Below are 21,941 nucleotides of genomic sequence, written 5' to 3'. Positions count from 1 at the left end.
TCAGTTAAGAGACTTTATTACCCCAAACCCCATCAGTATTACACAAATTAAATTACTTACATTTTAAACCTACTGTTTGAAAGTATAATAGCACAGATTATGAATTCAAGTAATAGAAAATTATTTTAAATAAAGAATTTTTAATTTTTTTCAATGCACAGAATATAGCACCAAGAAAGATCTAATGTTACTATGCACGTGTCCTACACAGATCACGATGGAGTTTTAAAATTGTATACTAATATGTGTACCTATTAGCAAAAGTAGGCCAAAAGAAAATTTTTTACTTTTTAGCCTATTTTCAGCAATACATTATCTTTATCATTTCAACATCATTTTGTTTAAATACTCAAACTGTGTAACTGTAAAATCTTTGTATTTAGAATTTAGAAATAACTAGAATGTTCAATAAAATGCAACATGCTTTAGTTTGAACTTATTTTTAATTTACTTCTGTAAAGTATCTACCAGTGTAGCATACAGTGTTTGGATATTTGATTTACTGAAATATTTTCCTCTAGCAGACAATGTTTTGTGAAACTTAAAACCTATGAGCCCAGTGAATTGAGTTTGCCATAAAATTGGTCCATCTTGTGTTCAGAAGTACAATTCTGTCCAGAAAACTGAATTTTTCAGAATGTTATATGTTTATCTGCACAGTCAGCTGTAAATCAGGTTTACTCATAATATTGCACTTGAATCCTTCATATTATGTACTTCTCTTACACCATCACACTTTTTTTTCCAGCCGAGCTATATTGTACTGTACAGTTTTTGTTTCTAAGGCAACAAATGATTAACAAAAAGCACTAAAGAATACAGTTCATATTTACAATCATACATTTGCATCTTATGCCAAATATTTGTCAGCAGTATTGCATTTCACATTCAGGGAAACTGGGGAAAAAAATCTGAAATATCACGTTTACTGAGATAAAGCAAATCAGGTTAACCGCTGTTTCAACAATTCATCTATCTGGGTTTTGTACATGTTTTTCACATCTTCCAAGTCCAGTCGCAGTTCTTCGGCTTCCTCTGCTTTTTCACCATACATCTGAAGGATAGTATTGTACCGTTGATCAATATCCTGAAAAGCAAATTAGATCAGTTCGGTCAATAATTTGGCATAAATCACTTTACATGTACACTTTTTTGTAAATTTTATAACTCTTGGCCTTTTCAAAGAATCATAAATATTTAAAAGCTGTTGTTAAACACTGCCCGACTTTGTAAAAATCATGCAACATTTAATTGAATCCTAGCTATAATGTAAGTTGACAAAAGTTATCTTGTAGGCAAAGCACAATCATGCTCATTGACATCAAAGTCCACTGAGCCCACAAAACATTTATTTACATTTATTAATTAGAGCATCAGGGCTCTGGTCTGACCTTGGAATAGGTAGATTTTTCTTCCAGTTGTACTATACAATGTTGTGGAGCAGACCAAAACCCCTCAAAATATATTAAGAAGCCAAGACCCAAAGTTTTTCTTTTTTTAAAGGTAACTTTTATGCGTTGCATTCGAGATGCAGTTTGATTAGTCAAACTACTCAACTTTAAGCAAAACATACCATATTTTTACACTACAGTTAAAATAGACAAAAAGAAGAATTGGCTTAACTGTAACTCTATCGAAATGTTTAACAAAATAATATTGATTACTAACTGTCCCAATAAAGTAAAATCCCATAACACACCCTTGGCAAAGGCAGATTCAGTAAAATAGATTGTTTCACATGCAATTCTAGTAATAGGAAGAGAAATCCAGATTTTAGCTACAACAGAGAACAGGAATAAGAGCTTCCACATCTAGCTTCAAGAAGCCAGTAACTACTTAAAGCTAAAACTAAAAATCCTGATTCGTGGGAGCCTTGACCCCATCCATTCAGACTACTTCTATTTTTTCCAACTTCAAAAATAACCCAAACTATGTATTGGCTTTGAGCAGACCAATCTCACCACTGTCTCAACATTCCTTCATTAAAAAAAGGACAAAATACATCTCTTAAGGCCACAGTATTGTCGCAACGGTGCAATAGCAACATTATGTAACTATAACTTCAGAGTTTTACAATTTTGGAGTTTAAAATTAACATTATTGTTAACTACAATATATAATTTCTATAATTTCAATAGTTCTGTGTAAGTTTATAACCTATTTCAAAAAAGTATTTGATGTTCAAAAATAACTACAATCATAATAGCAAATTCTCTCCAAATAGAGAGTACATATGAGTTAATGAGTACATTAAATTTGAAAAGTAATGAAATAACCTCCTGATATGGTAGATCACGTTTTAAGTTATTCATTTGTTTTCCACTGTAAAAGACTGAATTATTTTCCCCCTTTGATTCAACAGAAATATTTTAACTGTTACCAACAAATGGCTTTGTGGAACATGCTGATCAGAAACCTGTAGCTTTCTGGATATCAATATATTCAAGATTGGAATCTTATTTAGCTGCCAAGTACTGCAATTTTTGACTTAGATGCCTCCTGATAAATATCCACATTGGCAAAGAGCGTGATAACAAGGTAAATACAAACGTGGAAGATTTGTTGGCTCATTTTTGTTCAATATCCGCAAAACCTTACATAGTGGCATCCAAATGTTTCCTAAATAGTTCCCAAGACTACTGTATCTGTTACTTCCTCCAAAGACCTACTCCATCACTCTGTTATGAAGAGTAATTTTCTGATACTGTAGCCAATTTTGTCTTTTACTAGTTTTAAGCTGTCTTCTCATCAAACTTTTCACAACTTAGTTGAAGATAATTTTATGGAATTATATTTTGCATTTATTGATCACTCTCGATGAAGAATAATTTTGATATTCATCTGAATTTTGTTTTCCACTAATTTAAACCTGAGTCCTTTTGCCCAACTTCTCACAATTCAGTATGAAGTAACTTTCGGGATTTATATTTTGCATGTTATTTTACCAATATACCTTGCTCTGCAAGATTATTTCACAGGCTGCTCCTTTCAGGACCATGAAGTCCAGGATTCTGGTATTTTTCACAGAAATCAGGCCTTTAGGTTAAACATTTCCCATGTTCCTCAACAGCTGCAACTGGAGAAGTAGTCATGTCACAGTATGACCAAAGACTCAAAATATTTGATCATGACTTTTTCAGATGTGCATTCTCCCATTTACACTATAGAATTCAGCATTCCACTGGTTTTGTTGATAGCTGCTATATATTGGTGTGCCATGACATTTCTCCTTCATTTTTATCCTTCAGTCATTTTAACACATTGTACGATGTATGCAATTAATTTTTAATTCTACTTTTAACTTGTCTGCATGCGATTCCAAGTTATTGACATCAATTAAATTAGAAGCGGAACTCCAAGCTCAATCCCTGTTTCACTCCATTAAACATTTCTCCCTCATCTCCCCATCATAACTTCTCTAATCTTTTGGTTTCTATCATTCAGTTGATTCATTATCCATTCCCAAGGTCTGCCCTGAACTCCAGGTTTGAGTTTAACCAAAGCTTTTCAATCAACTTCAACTTGTATTTATTAAGTGCTTATAAAATAATAAAACATAATGCTCCAATGCTCCTGGACAGTAACTTCGTATAAAACACAGAAAATAAAAATAAACAAAAACCAACATATGGTTTTGTAAGGAATTGTTCCAACCATTGTTTCTGCTAAGCTGTGTAGCTATAACAGTTCCCACACACAAGTTGGCCCCTTGAATGCACATGCACAGCCATGCAAAAAACAAAAAAAAGGGGACAATTACTGAAGCAAATAGGCAGTGCTGAATAAGAACACAAGGTATGTGATCCCAGCTTGCCAAGTATTCATCTGTTCACTGTGAAGATGTGAACTGGTAGGAACCAATGGGTAAAATAAACTAAAATGTATAAAACAATATTTTAAAACAATGATACATTCAAGTAGAGGTTGGGTGTGATAGCAGCTATAATACTTGAATACTCTTATCTCCTGCCTAAAGAGTACAGCACAAATCAAATAAAAACTTAAAAGAACAAACTCAAAATTTAACTAGCTCACATTTGTCCATCTGCAAATATTTTTTCTTCCTTTTACTGTTGAAGTTCCACCTTCCATCTCTTTTCGCTCTACAGTGCCAAATTAATTGATTTGCATGGTGGGATAATATTCAAGGTGTCAAGTATGTTAGCCAGATAATTATTACTCATCTGATGGTCTTGACGGTGAGGATCAGAAAGCTTTGCACCGAGATGTCTGACCCTGTACTCACCAAGATCCACATTCAAGCACTTCCAGAGGTCTCCCAGTAAAGTGATAGGGAGTGGGAATGCACAACAGATTCCCTTTTCCACTCCCAGGAGCACAGAGATCAGTTGCACTCCATTACCACAACTGAGCTTATCACCACTGCGAGAGAGATCTGCTAACCCAGTAGAAACAAGCAACTGAACTCAAGACCTTCTTAATTTATATAACTCAGCTAATCACTGAATATATTACAGGTTAACAACACTTTCAAATAAAATACGTAGTGTGAAAAGACAAGACACACCCTAAGCTGTACACGTAACTTGGGAATTTCATTTAGCTTCTCTTGTAGTTCATCATTCTGAGTTGTTAACTTGACCAGTTCTTCAGCCATGATAGTTCGAGTCTTTTCAAGGTTAGAAATTTCAAGCTGTAAAAGTTTAAAAAGCTTGATTTAGCTTATTTGCAATATTATTCTCAGAGAGAATAAAGATCGAAAGGCTGTCATTAAACTATATCAAATCTATGTACAAATAAGTAGAAGAAATGATTGTGTATCTTGCTCACCCTCCAATAAATCAGGTTTCCTAACCAATTGAAAACACAGCCCATTTAAGAATAAGGAGAGGTAGTGGCAAGGAATGTAATAAAGGAAAGTATTGCAAATATAGGCAGTCTCTTGGAAATTGACTGCACTGGAGATTTCAAAAGAGCAGGACTGGTCTAAATGCAGTTGACTGTAGCTAAGGGGAATTATATATAGCAGTAAAAAATCAACATAAATTTGCTGCAGAGTGCAGTCAAAATTTTGTAAGTTTGGAGGAAACCGTATATTAACCACGATACAAATGTCTTTCTTGTTATGAAGCGGAGGTTGACCCTGCCCCCCACTCCCGAGAACTAAAACTGAAACACCCAAAGAGAAGCACCTCGCCCTATAATCTGTAAATGGTGTGTGGAAAATGGTGTAACCTGCCTTTCAGCAACTTCTAGTGGTTAACTAAAACAAATCCTTGACACTCACTTTATAATCAACAAGTAACAACTTATTTATCTAACTAACAGTGAGCAAATTAACTAAACTATTAACAAACCAAATAAATCCCTTTTAAGTACTAACTATTCCCAAATTAAACAAGATTCTAATGATATGTTGTTCCAATAAATACAAGTCCCACTTACATAAAATTAAAAAAATCGAATTTAGTCTGTTGAAAATACAGCCAAGTTACATGTCTTCCAGAATGTTTTGTGCCTTCTCCGTCGAAGGTTCTATCAGAAATGCCTTCTCAGTTGATTCTTCTGTCAGGAATATTACCTAGTTGTGCCATAGGTACCTTTGTTTTTTTAAATGGTGCTTTCTCCAAGACTTAAAAAATACTATGAGAGCCAGCAATTCTCTCTTGAGAGCTGTTAACTCTGGCAAATGGCCATTAGCTCTCCTGTCTTTGTCCAACTGCCCTCTTTTATACCCTTGATGACATATCAAGTTCTTATATTAGGATTGGTCCTATGTTGTCAAAACCTTCAGACTTTAAATTTAATTGATTTTTGGTATCTAGGTGCCTGGTTCAAATTGATTGGCTAAATTCAAAACTTTGGTAAAAACTGCTGCTTTGCCTGTTAACTGTACAGCTTTTTGATACAAATGTTTCAATTCGGGTGCTCTCTGTGTACTTACAAACTTTCAAGCTGCTGCTCACAGATATCTATTTTAAATCTCTAAGCATAGAAAAAGCACATCATTTTCTAAAGGGACCCTCCTTAGTATTTTACAAACACTAAATATCAATTTCCTGCCTCCCAATCCACAAGTACGCTACCCAATTTCACAACATCCTGCATTAATCATTTTACTGAAACCCACCTGCAATTGTGCAATTTCTCCTTCTCTTTGCTTCAGCTGAGACTGCATATTTTCAAATATGCTTGATCCTGCTCCCATTCTGAGGGCTTCATATAAGTTGTTACCACTTGTTGATGCAGTCATTGTTGCAAATGAATGTTCAAATAAATCATCCTGTAAAACATATCTTACACGTTAATATTCAAACTTTAATGTAAAATTCTTTGTAAAACAACCGAAAGAACTGCAGATGCTATTAATCAGAAACAAAAACAGAAGTTACTGGAAAAGCTCAGCAGGTCTGTCAGCATCTGTGCAGAGAAATCACAGTTAACATTTCGGGTCCAGTGATTTAACTCTGATTTCTCTTCATAGATGCCTGCAGACCTGCTGAGCTTTTCTAGCAACTTGTTTTTGTTATTTTGCTTACATTATTTTTTTTTCAGCAGAGACTGTATTCTGTCACAGTTCAGTATTAAAACATGTTTATTTTTACTTCTTGGTTCTATTCATTTTTATTCAATCAAAGAATGGATTTTGAAACAGTCTGAGAAAAATTTCCAAACGACAAGGAGAATGTTTAAACTATGTGTATGCATATAGGGATCTTACATATTCATGAAACATATTACAGCTTTAACTCACCGTGGAGTTATACCATCTTCACATTTCTACCTTCATTACTCTCTCTGTTCTCAACTAAAATAAAACTTCAGCTTAAATGTTTCTTTGATCTTTCTTCAGCAATGTATTATTTTCCTTCCTGAACATTTTGACATTACTTAATTCCACTTTTTCACCATTTTACCTTTTTTGATTTTTTTAAACTCCCATTTTGTTTGTTCAATTTGTTTGATCTTACTTTTCCATTTATCAGTCTGATTTTCTCTCTATTTTTGTCATGTTATGTTTCTGATCTAAGGATTTGTTTGATTTTTAGTGGAGCAATAAACCTTACAGCAAGAAAAACAGTTTAAAAATTTAACTGGAGAAATGCAGTTACCAGTAAGGACCTACAGGTGATGGTAAAAGTGAAGTGAGAGAAGCATCAGCTCAACAGAGTACAACACTGGAAAAGACAAGGATATTGTGATATAGTATCCCAGAGGCCCAGGATGCTGCTCTAGGAATATAGGCTAAAATCCTACCATTGCAGCTAGTGGAATCTAAATTAATCTGAATATAAAGTGAGTTGAGTAAAATGACCATGAAACAACTATCGCTGATTGTTAAATGCCCATCTGACTCACTAGAATAGAATAGAATCCCTACAGTGTGGAAACAGACCCTTTGGCCTAACAAGTCCACACCAAATCTCAGAGCATCCCACCCAGACCCATTCCCCTGTAATCCACCCAATCTACACATCCCCGAACACTATGGGCAATTTAGCATGGCCAATTCACCTACCCTACTCACCTTTGGACTGTGGGAGGAAACCGGAGCACCCGGAGGAAACCCACGCAGACACAGGGAGAATGTGCAAACTCCACACAGACAGTCGCCTGAGGGTGGAATCGAACCTGGGTCCCTGGTGCTGTAAGACAGCAGTGCTAACCACTGAGCCGCCGCATAAAGGCCAAATATGGGCACTTCAGCTCCAACATTAACCAATTCGCTGCTAGGCACGGGTGATGATTGAACCCACGTTCTTTGGTTTACGAGACCAACGCCTTCCCACTTGGCAACCTTAGATGGCCTTACTAATGGCCTTACTTGGCCTGGCCGACAACTGACTCCATGACTTATGAGTTATAGAGTTCCTACAGTGTGGAAACAGGCCATTCAGCTCAACAAGTCCACACCGCCCCTCCGAAGAGCATCCCATCCAGACCCATTCCCCTTCCCCTGCATTTTTCATGTCTAACCCACCTAACCTAAATATCCCTGGACCTATGAGCCAATTTAGCATGGCCAATCCACCTAACCTGCACATCTTTGGAATGTGGGAGGAAACCGGGGCACCTAGAGAAAACTCTCACAGACACAGGAAGAATGTACAAACTCCACACAGACAGTCACCCAAGGGTGGAACTGAACCTGGTTCCCTGGTGCTGTGAGACAGCAGTGCTAACTACTGAGCCACTGCGCCGCCCCTACCTTAACTGAAATTGTCTAGCAAGCCACTCAGTTCCAAAGGCAACAAATGCTGGTCTTGCTAGCAATCTTCACATCCCATGAACAGACAAAGAAAAATCAAACACAACAATGATAATTGGGCTTAAATAAGTTGGTGGGAGGTTGCTAATCAGCCTTCAAAATTGGGTCGTAGGGGGTTGCCAGTGGGATAAAGTTCCTGGCACAAACCAAGTACTCGGAGGCTGAAATCCTAGATTTGGCTAGAAGCAGGAGCAGGAAGAGGAGGCCTGGAGCAGTGGAGGCCTAGAAGGAGCAGTAGAAACAAAAAAGGAAATGTACAACTGATCCTTCTATTCTTCAGGCTATTGCTCCTGACAGGTTTTACCAGGTGAGGAAGGTAATGCTGCTTTCCACACACAAGCCTCAGGTTAAAACGGCACATCAGGCTCTGATGGTGGCCCTGGTGTCTGATTTATATATTTGAAGATGATGATCCTGGGCCAAATATCCTGTCCTCCAGCAATTCAAAATTGTTGTCAGTCTGATCAGATTATAAAGAAGTGAGCACACCCTGTGCTCCATTTTAATTGTACCATCTAACTTTGGTTTCTGCCAAGATGAGTAGTTAAAATCAAACCTACTGTCTCTGAAGTACATTGAGACAAATTAGTTCAGACAAATCTTCCTCCACCATTAGGTGCACTCAAATTACAATGACATAGAACCTTTAAAGAGTGCCACTGAGTGGAATAGGGATTAAATTAATCAGCTACTTACTGCAACAGTGTGCACATATTAATGTAGTATCATAACAATACCTGTTTCTATCATCACTGCACTAGTCATTTATATCAATTTCAACAGAATAGAAATGGCAAGATCAACATTAGATGTTTCTTCCTCTGTGCTAGGATTCTGGCAGCAATTTTCAAGCTGATTTTATATAATGCTGGATTTTACTTCCCAACATTTCTGCTGTTAAATTTTGTTTCTGGAGCCTCCCCAGATGGATTTGGATTCCGATTTGGATTTATTGTTGTCACACGTACCGAGGTACAATGAAAAGTGTTGTCTTATGTGCTTTACAGGCAGACGGTACAGTGCATCAGGGTAACAGAACAGAGTGCAGGATACAGTGTTAAAGCTGCCAAGAAGGTGCAGAGAGAGATTAACATTAACGTTAAATAGGTCCTTTCAAAAGTCTGATAACAGTGGGGAAGAAGCTTTTCTTGAATCTATTCGTACGTGTGTACAAATTGTTATATCTTCTGCCCGACGGAAGAAGGTAGAACGAAGCATAACCAGGATTGGAGGGGCCTTTGATTATGTTGATTTCCCAATGGGACGGGAAGTATTTGTGAAGTCAATGGACGGAAGGTTGGTTTGCATGACAGATTGGGCGGTGTTCATGACTCTCTGTAGTTCCTTTCAGTCTTGGGAAGAGCAGTTACCATACCACACTGTTATGAATTCAGATAGGATGTTTTCTATGGTGCATCTACAAAACTTTTTTTTTCAATAAGAGACTTCATGGACATGCCGAATTTTCTTAGCCTCCAGAGGAAGTAGAGGCATTGCTGTGCTTTTTTGACCATAGCGTCAATGAGAATGGACCAGGGCAGATTGTTGGTGATCATCACACCCAGGAACTTAATGCTCTTGGCCATCTCCACCTCAGCACCATTGATGCAGATGGCAGGGGGCCTCCACTCCACTCCCTGAAGTCAATGACCAGCTCCTTTTTTTTGCTGACGTTGACGGAGAGACGGTGTCTTTACACCCTGCCGTTAAGCGCTCAATCTCTTTGCTGCACTCCATCTCGTCGTCATTTGAGATCCAACCAATAACAATGGTGTCATCAGCAAACTTGTAAATGGAGTTGGGGCAGAATGTGGCCACACAGTTGTGCGTGTACAAGGAGTATAAGAAGCCTTCACAGGCACCGGGTTGAGAATTATTGTGGAGGCATTGTCACCTATCCTTACTGACTGCAGTCTGGTGGTCACAAAGTAGAGAATCCAGTTTCAGAAGGGACGTAGGTCCCAGAGTCTGGAGATGAGTTAGTTTGGAATTATGGTGTTGAAAGCGGAACTGTAGTCAATAAGTAGGAGCCTGATGCAGGTATCCTTGTTGCCCAGATGTTCCAGGGATAAGTGTAGGGCCAGGGAGATGGTATTTGCCATGGACCTGTTCCGTCGGTAGGTGACTCTTGGCTCTCAGTTTTATCAGACTCTACAATACTATAACCAGTTTTAGGAAAAAATAGCCTTGTGATGCTGACTTCAGGAATCCAAATTAAAATGTAGAACAGATCTAATCTTTCATTTAAAGTAAAATCAATTATCAGAAGCAGCTTTTTCAATCACAAACTATCAGAAGCTCTGTTAAGACTACTGTGTTAACTATGCCAATACTTTCAGATTAGTATTGCCCACTATCCCAATTTGATGCACAGCAACACCACAACATTCAGAAGTGTGAAACAAATAATAAGCTGAATTGTTAATGAATAATTAAAAACACTGATGCCGGTCTTTAGCTTAATATTGAATATTAATGAAGCTGCCAGTAGTTTGTGCGCACATATTTACGCTATCTATACAGTGACTGATGATGATGTTCTGTAATGTTTTTCCTATGATTATTATAGAAATATATGTTATATCACCTACATATGTAACTAGTATTTCAGTTCAATATGGAGACTTCTTCAATGGATCGAAGGTGAGATGACACAGGAGTTTGTATTGTGGAGTGCAATGACATAATCATCGGTTTCAGGCTTTAAAAATATTGACTGCAGGCATGGATATTTGTAATTCTTTTTTATCAATTCACATAGTGGCATTAACGTCTTGATTGTCGACACTCCACCTAGGAATCTCACTACTCAAAAATTAATCCCTTACCAACCAAACCCTGTTCCCACAAATGTTGCTTGACAAACTGCCAATGTAAATGAAATGCGTCTAAAGCCCCAGACCCTCTGAATAGCTCCATAAAACGATAAGTGCTGACTAAAAGTTTCCTTCTTCCTCGTTGTTGAGGATTTCCTGATGCTGATGAGGTAAGGTTCAGAGGACAGAGAAATTCCTCTCCCACCATAGAGTGCTATTTTCTTCAGCTAAAGGAAATTGGCATAATATAACCAACTACTTCAAAAACAAATTAGACAGCTACAAGAATATGGAGGTACTGCCACCCTAAAACGAGGAAAAGATTGGAAGGGAAGCCTGTACTGTTCTGGGCTCCATTTTTGCTCCTTTATTCCTTACCCTGAAATGGATAAGATTGCCAGGCCCTCTACCCAGCGAAGATAATCTACGAGCCTTCTAACTTCAAAAAGCTTAAAGGGCTCATCCTCATGTTCAACTCCTCATTGCTTGGTTATTTTCACAGCCTCCTCCCTCAACCACATCTGCTGGAAGAGTTTGTTGGTGTTCAGTACATAGGAATAATGGGTGATTCAAGCCTGTTCTAGTATTTAATAAGATCATGGTTGATCTGTATCCCAATCCCACTTACTCATCTTGGCCCATATCCCATAATATCCTTTATTGGAAACATTTCTCACATTCACATGCAAAAATCATTAAAATAGCACTGACTTTTCGCTTGCATTCTTTTTCTGCAGCATACAGTTCCACACTTCTATCAAGCTATATACAAAATGCTCCCTAACCTCCATTTTTTTGATTGACCTGGTTCTAATTCCAAGGTTGTTTTCTATCATCCTTGAACAGTTCTTGTCAAAATACAAATAAACCTAATCATATATGTTCCTTAATTTTCTATATTCTGGGGCGTACAAGCTTAGTTTATACAAAGTTGTCACATAATTTGCATTCATCTTTGGTACTCTGATCCCTACAACTCTTTAGTTGTCTAATATTCCTAGCTTTCTGCCATTTACAACATGTCATGAACTATCCATTTTAGTCTAAAATGGAAGACTTCACAATTATCTACACTGACATCCCCCGCCCCAGTTTCTCCGGTCACTTCAACTATCAATGCATCTTTGTAATTTTTTGCTCTCAACATTGCCACTTATCACTGAGTCAACAAACTTGGATGTACAACTCTACTGAGTTATCTAAGTAATTAATCTATTTTATAGCTGAGGGCCCCCTGTTGGATGCTACTAGACACAAACTTCAAATTCGAGCTTATACCCATTAATCTTACTGTTTGTTTTCCAACACCTACCTAAATCTCTTAATCAGGTTAAACGTACGCTATAATTCCAGGTACTTCTGTTCTTGCTTCTTTGTTCCATCCTGTCATTTTTCATGTCTCTCCCCAAATCGTTACTGTAGCATCAGGTATACCCACCTGAGAGTTTATAGAAGCCTGCAACGATGCCATCTCAGCACCGCTGACAGAACTAGATCGAGAGAGTGTTGGAGTACTCGACGCTGGTTCCAGCCCTGGATTAGTAAACAACTTCCGTTCCTTTGGAAGAAACACAGAACTAGTGAAAATGCATCAAAATACACACAGGACTTGAAAAACTTGAAACTCTGATGTAGTCCAAACACTTCTAATTTATGTCAATAATTGCAATTCCTAGTATTCATGCAGCCAACCATCAATTAGATATACCAAGTGCTAATTCTGATTAAGAATATAAAGATCAGTTAAATACCTTCTCTTTTAATGCATCTTGTGCAAGAATTGCTTTCTTTCTTTCTTGTTCAACTTTCAACTTCTCCATTTCTAATAGATTAGTTAAGGCAATCTAACATGAGAGAAATATCATGAAAAAGATTGAGACACACTGATCCAGCTGAATTACCAAATTGATTTTATTTTTACCTTTTCTTTCTTTGCTTCTTCAAGGGCCTTAATGCACTCAGTCTTCAGGTTGTCAAACTCCACATGATGCCTGAAATTAACAAACACATTTTACAGAAATGGAAATTCTTTAGTTTAAATGTGACTAGCTAAATAAAACACAATTTTAATTTATACATGTAGGTCATTTGTACAGGATTTGAATTTTCTAATTTAGGACTATATATAGCTCAATCTTTGTCTCATTAAATAACTCACACTTCCACGTTTATACCACATTTTTGTGAGAACCTTTTTAAATACCATCATTAAATCCAATGGTCACCTTCATAATGGGCTTTGCTTGTGTACATTTGGAACTGTGCAATTGTATGTGCCACATAAGTAAACTCCCAGGTTAGCCCTGGCAGATATGCTGGACGAACTCACTGTGGCAGGGGAGGAATCTACAGAAAGGCTGTCCTTTATAACGAACTTGCTTTTCTCCCTTACAGGCACTTGCCTGACTGGCCCCCTTACCTGGTTTCCAGGACCGATCCTCATCCTTGGATTCACTGTAATACTTCCAGTGGCACAGCTAGTACTAAGCAATTGCCAGTCTCTGATCGAAAGGGCACAACCACCCTGAAAGGAAATTCCCTCGGCTGAAGCTGGGTATTCAAAGGGCAGCCAGCAGACTGCCTGTGCAGTATTTAATACCAATAGAGCTCCCAGAAATGGCCACAACAGAACTGCCACTGGTTCTCCAGGCAGTGGAAGGGCCCACTGTCCTAGCTCCTAAATTCCACAAAACATACCTAACTTTTTTAGAATGCCAAATCAGCAGCATAGGAATATTTTGCTTATGTTTATGCAAAGAAAAGGATAAATTTCAACAAAAAAAAAAAAGATATTTGAATGCTTTTCCTTTTATAATAAACAGAAGTACTGCATGTGTTTCAGAGAAATAACAATAGTTAACCAAATATATTTTTGTTGTAGCTTATGCTCATATTCTGTAAAAAGTGGATTAATCTGAGAATGGGGAAGAAAGCAATATAGTGAAGAAAGGTTTTCAAGGTAGTTCATATGGAAACATTTCAATTTTGAAGTTGACCAAGTTCTCAATTGATAACTTACAACGAATAAGAAACCAAGAAACAAACTAACTATCAAATAGTCAAGCTAATTTTTTGAAGCAAAATTAAGAAGAAATTAAATTGCAAGGTGAGGAAGGACTCAGGTTTCTAGTGTGGGGCAATCCCAGAAAATGCTGAGAAAATTAGCAAATCTGGCATCTGTGGAGCGAGAGAAAGTTAGTTGATGTTTTGAGTCCAGTGTGACTTCTTCAGAACAGGCGTGGGTAATTCTACCCATTGTTAGCCACATTTGGAGGTTAAAAGCAATGAAGGAAAAAGGGTGAGGTGAGCAACAAGACTAAAGAAAGAACTGGGAAGAAAATGGGAAAAGCATTACCAAGGCCTACGTTTTAACCACAAACTCCCACCCAAATGCAGCCTGTATCTACGTCTGCTGCTTTCCCCCCAACACATCAGACTATGTGGCTCAGCAGCTTCCATCTAAAAGGAAAAAAATAAACATTAGCAGAAAGTGAAAGAATAACATAAAGACAAAAGAACAAGGAAGGTGATACATTTGTGCAACATCCCAAATATTAACTATTTTATATTTGCATTCACTTTTGATTTTCCATTATAAATGTTTCCATCGATGATCGAAAAGGATAGTAAAAGAATGTCCTCAGAAAACCTGTCATGCTGCACTCATGCCTGCCTCATGCAGTAGGTACCTATGTTTTGCATTTCTAGCCGCTCAGTCTGTACTTCACAAAAGGGTTAAATACCTTATCCAAAATAGGACAACTCCGCTGAGGCAACACTCTCACAATATGCTGAAATTGGGGAATCAAAGCTTTGACCTATGGTTGTATACTTGACCTATGAGGGAACCTTGGGATTACATGTGAAAGTTTAAAATCTATGGGCTGGAAACTCCACCCACCCTAAACGAAAAGAACAAGCTCATTCCACAGACATAAGATACTGTGGATGGGGTAAACAAGCTCCTGGTGGGAGTTACTTCCATAAATGATCAGATTGCCCAGCAGCTCGAATCATCCTAAAACTCCATCACGTGCAATGGTTGGAATTGCAGGTAGGCCCACAAGATGCATTCCAAAGGATGTTGTCCTGAGGCTTTGGATAGGTATTGAGTTTTGGAGGAGGATAGGGAGGATCAGATGGCTGCGTTTAGTATTATGGATGGATAAGATGAGACAGGAGGTATCATCTTATCAGTGGTGCCTCTCCAATGGGCAAGGAACATTTTCCAATGATAGTGCCCCACTTCCCCATTTTAATCATATTAATTAAAAAAAGTCTGCCCACACATGACCAGCTACTTACATCAAACATTTTATAGTGCAGACTGTATAATATTTGGGGTCAAATGAGCTTTCAACAAGTTGCTGATTTTGGTTGCCAGCCACCCTCTATAGCCCACCGTATTCCACCCACTTGGGGGTGGAATACGGTGGGCTAGCCATCTGACCTATATGAGAGTCATAGAAATTTTACAGCACAGAAAGAGGCCTTCAGCCCACTCTGGCAATCACCAAACAGCCATCTATTCTACCTCTGTTTTCCAGCAGTGGGCTCATATCCTTTTATGCTATACTGTTTAAGTGTTCATCTAAATTGTTCTTAAATGTCTTTTAAAAATGCCTTAAAAATGTTCTTAAATTCCTACTTTCACCACATTTTTCAGCAGTGACATTCAGGCATCCACAAGCTCTGGGTCATAAACAATTTCCTAATGTCCTGCTAAACCTCCTGTTCTTTTGCCACTGGTCTACTAAGGAGAAAAAAATTTCTCCCTTGTCTATGCCCCTCAAAGCTTTGTACACATTAACCCCATTCAGCCTTCTCTGCACTAAGGAAAACAACCTAGTCTCTCTTCATAGTTGAATCACTTTAGCCCAGGCAATATCCTAATAAATCTCTTCTGTACACTCTCCACTGCAAACATATCATTCCTATAGTGTGGCAACCTGAACTGCACACAGTACTCTAAGCTATGGTTGAACGAACGTTAAATACAGCTCCATTATAATCTCCTTGCCTTTGAACTCAGTGCCTTGACTAATATGGCCCTTGTCCAAAACACACCCAGAAGGGACATAAAATATCCAGCCTACGTTTCTATTAGTTTACATTTATCTTACATTGCATATCTTGATGCTCAAATGTAGGATTTATCTACCATTGAGATAACACTAAAAAAGCAGCCACTCTAACTTACTAAGCCTACTTAATTCAAATAAGGCAAGTTAGTGAATAAGTGATACAAGTACACTAAATGGCTTGGATTTTAAAGACTGCCTCGGAATTGGGATTTGTGTGCTAACAAAGTCATAAATTGAACATGCCTGCATTACATACTTAAGTCCTAGATAGTTTAAAAAAACATTTGCCATTGGGGACAATAATATTTTAAATGCAATAATTTTTCTGTAAAATATGCATCACCACAAAAAAGTCAGATTTACATCTTACGTCCATAAAAAACAAACAATATTACAGCTAAATGCCCATTATGTATAATCACTACAAGACAGAATACAGGAAAGAAATAGAGTGCTTTGTGGCGTGGTGTAAAGATAAAAATTTCTCCCTCAGTGTCAGCGAAACTAAAGAACTGATCATGGACTTCAGGAAGCAAGGAGGAGGGCACGCACCTATCTACATCAATGGAGCTGAGATGGAGATGGTCGAGAGCATCATGCTCCTGGGAGTGATGACCACCAACAATCTGTCCTGATCCACCCACATTGATGCAATGGTCAAGAAGGCTGAACAATGCCTCTTCTTCCTCAGGAGGCTAAGGGAATTCAGCATGTCCATAAGGACTCTCACCAATTTTTAGAGATGCACCATGGAAAGCATTCTACCTGGATGCATCATGGCTTGGTACGGCAACTGCTCTGCCCAGGACTGTAAGAAACTAGAGTTTTGAACACAGCCCAGTGCATCACTACAAGCCAAACTTCCATCCATTGACTCCACCTAAACTTCTCACCGCCTTGGAAAGGCAGCCAATATCATCAAAGACCCCTCCCATCCTGGTTATGATCTCTTCCATCAGGCAGAAGATACAAAAGCTTAAACACACATAACCAACAGGTTCAAGAACAGCTTCTTCCCCACTGTTATTAGACTTCTGAATGGACCTCTCAAATTTCAAATCTAATGTTGATCTTACTTCTTGCACACTTTCTTTACAGCCGTAACTTTGTATTCCTTGCTCTGTTCAATCACCCTATGATCTTTCTATGGTACGATCTGCCTGTAGTGCACGGAAAACAAAACTTTTCACTGTACCCAAGTACATATGACAACAATAAATCAAATCAAACCGTTAAGGATTACTGGAAACGTTTCTGAAAATCAGCTTCTATTTTCTATATCCTACAATTAACATGATGCTGAAAAAAGATCATTATGACTTGACGATTTATTTATATATAACATTTTTGTTTCATCTATGTCATTTAACCTGTAATTATAGAACAACAATGTTCAGGACCAAATCTTCTTCAACCTTTGTCTAATCCAGGTGACTGGGGCCAATTTTATTATCTCAATGCACCCATTTGAGATTAGCTAGTTCACCATAAATCAAAACTAAGATCGACTTGTGCATATAGTTTTGCTACTCAATGAGTAAACTGACAATATATCAACATCAATCTCGAAAGTGCGAGTGAACTGTAATTTGTAAAGTGAGTAATATCCACATATTTCAAAAATGGAGTGATCTGGCAATCTTCAAACTGAAATATTTATACATTACTTGTTATGCAATGTCAAATTTGAACTGTTAAGTCTAATACAGTTTAACTTTTCACCTTAATACATGGGGCTCTATAAATGCAGTAGGCTAAAATTATATATACCTGGATTACAGCTCCTCTGTGTAGTACAGCAGGGGTGCCTTAGAAAGTGGCCTTTCCCAGTTTAGCCTACATGACAGAATGCCCCAAACTGGAGTGTATCCATTAGCACATAGTCCCCTATGTCAAATCATGTGATAATTGATATGTTACTGGAGTGACATAAATGCTACAAGCACTCAGGATTCCTAAACTGTAGTTTAAATTTATATCCTCACGGACAGCATGTTTAGAATATCCAATAAATACCATGATAGGTCATATAACGTGTGCTGTGCTAAATATATCCTGGCCTTCGAACCTGAGCTGGTAGTTTCCATTATTGATAGGGCGTGACTATGAATGCTCACTGCATGATATTTCAAAGGTATGAAAGGCTGGAGGTTTGCTGAGTTGCATACCAGTGGTGTACTTCAAATTAGAATCCCTACAGTGCAAAAAGAGGCCATTCAGTCCACTGAGTCTGCAGTGACCATCTGAAGAGCATCCAATCCACACCCAGACCCAGACCCTCATCCTGTTCCCATAACCTCACATTTACCATGCCACTGTGGGCTCAGTGGTTAACACTGCTGCTAACAGTTGTAATCTGCATATTTCGCAATTGAAATGGTGTACCTTTCATCGTGTCTCTTGTATCAAGATAGGTTCAATTGAGAAACTGTTTCTGTGCTGGGTAGAAAATGGGACTTTATTAGATCAAACTGCCCAGGTATGTCCCGTATGTGAAAAATTGCCCAGGTAGGTCCTGTACATAAAAAGCAGGACAAATCCAACCTGGCCAATAACCACCTCATCAGTCTACTCCCAATCATCAGTAAAGTGATGGAAGGCGTCATCAACAGTGCTATCAAGCAGCACCTGCTCAGCAATAACCCGCTCAGTGACGCCCAGTTTGGGTTCCACCAGGGCCACTCAGCTCCTGACCTCATTACAGACATGGTTCAAACATTGACAGAAGAGCAAAATTCCAGAGATGAAGTGAAAGTGACAGCCCTTGACATCAACCTGCATTCAACCGAGTGTGGCAGTAAGGAGCCCCAGCAAAACTGGAATCAATAGGTAGCAGGAGGACTAACTCTCCGGTGGTTGCAGCCATACCTGACGCATAGGAAGATGGTTGTGGTTGTTGAAGGTCAGACAGCTCAGCTCCAGGACATCTCTGCAGGAGCTCCTCAGGGTACTGTCCTATGTTCAATATCTTCAGCTGCTTCATCAATGACCGTCCCTCCATCAGAAGTCAGAAGTGGGGATGTTTGCCGATTTTTACAGAATGAACAGCATGATTCAGACACTTTTCAGACACTGAAGCAGTCCATGTTCAAATGCAAGATTTAGTTGATATCCAGGCTTGAGCTGACAAATGGCAAGTAACATTCAGTCCACACAAATGCCAGGCAATGATCATCTCCAATAAGAGACGATCTAACTACTGCCCCTTGACATTCAATGTTGTTACCATCACTGAATCCCCCACTATCAGCAACTTGGGGGTTATCATTAATTAGAAACTCAACAGGACTCACCACATAAACACAGTGGCTATAACAGCAGGTCAGAGGCTAGGAATACGACAGCGAGTAACTCACCTCCTGATCCCCAAAGCCTGTCCACCATCTACAAGGCACAAATCAGGAGTGTGATGGAATACTCCCTACCTGCCTGGATGGGTTCAGCTCCAACAACACTCAAGAAGGTTGACACCATCCAGGACAAAGCAGCCCGCTTAATAGGCACTACATCCACAAACAACTATTCCCTCCACCACTGACACGCAGTAGCAGCAGTATGTACTATCTATAAAATGCACTGCAGAAATTCAAAGATCCTCAGACAGCATCTTCCCAAACCCGTGACCACTTCCATCTCGAAGGACAAGGACAGCAGATATATGGGAATACTACCACTTACAAGTACCCCTCCAAGCCACTCACCATCCTGACTTGTAAATATATTGCCGTTCCTTTACTGTCACTGGGTCCAAATCCTGGAATTGCTTCCCTAATGGCATCGTGGGTCAACCCACAGCAGGTGGACGACAGCGGTTCAAGAAGGCAGCTCACCACCATCTTCTCAAGGTCAACTAGGGATGGATAATAAATGTTGGCCAGCCCACGATACCCACATCCCACAAATGAGTAAAAACATAGTGACAACAACATTTATGGAAGATATGGCCACAACAAAACTCATAGCGAATGAAAAGTTTCACATCCAATTTATATGCTGTTCTGCATTCTGAAATACATCCTAAGCCATTACTTGCAAACTATAGGGATTTACTTATGTCCTTCTTAGTATACATCTACTTTTAAGAATTGTTATTCATTATCACATTTTACAGCAATTGTTGTGGTCAAATGCATGGCATGGGGATTATACAACTGGTATTTTGGTAAGTTACTTCTCAAAACAAAGAATTTCTCTATTAAATGCAGTATTCAAAGAAACATTTTGAAAAAAATCCCAGAAATTTCGCTAAAAATGTTGATCAATAGTAAACAGTTACTGTGGTTATCACAAACACAATTTAGAAAACGGCCTAGGAAGGAAATTAACCACAAGGGTACACGAACATCAACTGGTAACAGAAAGACACGACCAATACTCACTCATCTCCATCCACATGGATAAGGAAAACCATCAGTTCGATTGGGACAACACCAGGATCCTGGGACAGGCAAAGCAGAGACAAGCACAGGAATTCCTAGAAGCCTGGTACTCCACTAAGAAAGCCATCAGTAAACACATAGAGCTAGACCCCATGTACACTCCATTGCGAAGGAAAACCAAGAAGTGAGGTAATCCAGCTCAGCGGACACCAGAGTTTAAATTACAGGCAGGAAAACACAACAGCACCTCAATGGAGGCTGCACTGATGATGTTACCCAGCTGGGTAAGGAAACGTCTGCGGAACAACGAACCAGCTCGGCGAGCCAACCATCCACAACCCAAGCTACAAATCTACACTAAAACCTTAGAAGTCAGTTACTAAACAGTAAAAATAGCAATTTATTGTTAATTCTTAAGAATGAGAGGAACAGTGAGATCTCTCAGCAAAGATACATATATCTTTAAAGTTGAGAGCAGCAATGGAACAGATGAGAAATAGAAATGGAAATCAGCAATACATATACAGAAACACAATGTAACAAAAATATGTAATTCTGATTTAGTACAATATTTTAGATACACCACAATGGAAAGTATTGAATGAATTCTGGACATTGCATTAGCATACCATTTATGGAGCCTTTTAAAGGTACAATAAAGAGTAATTAGAATGATACCAGAAGTAAGAGCATGTTATGAGGATTAATTCAACAATTCATGCTTCCAGAATCAACAATGTCAGCTGGTAGCACTGATACCTCTGTGATGGAAGGTTGTGGATACAAGTCCAATTCCAGCATTTTTGAGCACAACTATCCAGTTTGACATACCACTACTGTACTGAGGGAGTCCATGAAATGGCAAAACGAGGCTGCGCTTGACCCGTCAGGTGGATGTAAAAGATCCAACGGCACTATTTCAAAGATGAGAAACCTGACATCCTGACAATTATTACACATTTGTAGAAGTATGCTGTGTGAAAATTGGCAAATGGCTTCTTTGTATGCTGCAAATTACATAATTGTAAATTAGCCATGAAATTTTCAATTTACTCACCTATTGCTTTCGTCTTCAGTCTTCTCAAGCCTGATTCTCTCAGACTCTAATTGAGCTTGCAGCCTGCTCTTCTCCTGACGCAACAAGCTGTTTTGTGAATCTAATGAGGAAACTTGGGTCCTGAGTGTGAGAAGCTCTTCTGAGACTGACCGTTCCTTTTCCACAGCAGCTGCAAGCTGGGCTTGACTGTCAGCTAGCCGAGAAAAGTTAAGATAGAGAAGCATGGATGACCAGCTCTGGGGTTTCAATTGGCTGCTTTCTTGATAACTAAACACTAGTTAGTTAGTGATAGTCGGAACTGCAGATGCTGGAAAATCTGAGATAACAAGGTGCAGAGCTGGATGAACACAGCAGGCCAAGCAGCATCATAGGAGC

The 21,941-nt window shown here is 38.7% G+C and overlaps 1 protein-coding gene across 1 annotated transcript in view; it reads right to left on the bottom strand.

Annotated features, from left to right (window-relative positions):
* The window catches only part of tmf1 (TATA element modulatory factor 1), a 44,086-nt gene continuing 22,145 nt past the window's right edge, over positions 1-21,941 (bottom strand). The window contains exons 10-16 of the mRNA XM_048606773.1: positions 21,567-21,759; positions 12,968-13,037; positions 12,798-12,890; positions 12,485-12,604; positions 6,092-6,244; positions 4,529-4,654; positions 1-1,087 (exon numbers count right to left, since the gene is read on the bottom strand). Of these exons, the coding sequence (XP_048462730.1) occupies positions 944-1,087; positions 4,529-4,654; positions 6,092-6,244; positions 12,485-12,604; positions 12,798-12,890; positions 12,968-13,037; positions 21,567-21,759 (899 nt within the window). The 3' untranslated portion in view covers positions 1-943. The remainder of the gene's footprint in view (positions 1,088-4,528; positions 4,655-6,091; positions 6,245-12,484; positions 12,605-12,797; positions 12,891-12,967; positions 13,038-21,566; positions 21,760-21,941) is intronic.

The sequence above is a fragment of the Rhincodon typus genome, chromosome 16, assembly GCF_021869965.1.
Source record: "Rhincodon typus isolate 14 chromosome 16, sRhiTyp1.1, whole genome shotgun sequence".
NCBI classification, from domain to species: Eukaryota; Metazoa; Chordata; class Chondrichthyes; order Orectolobiformes; family Rhincodontidae; genus Rhincodon; species Rhincodon typus.
Note: the sequence above shows the minus strand (reverse complement) of the source record. Positions and strands in the feature narration are given on the sequence as shown.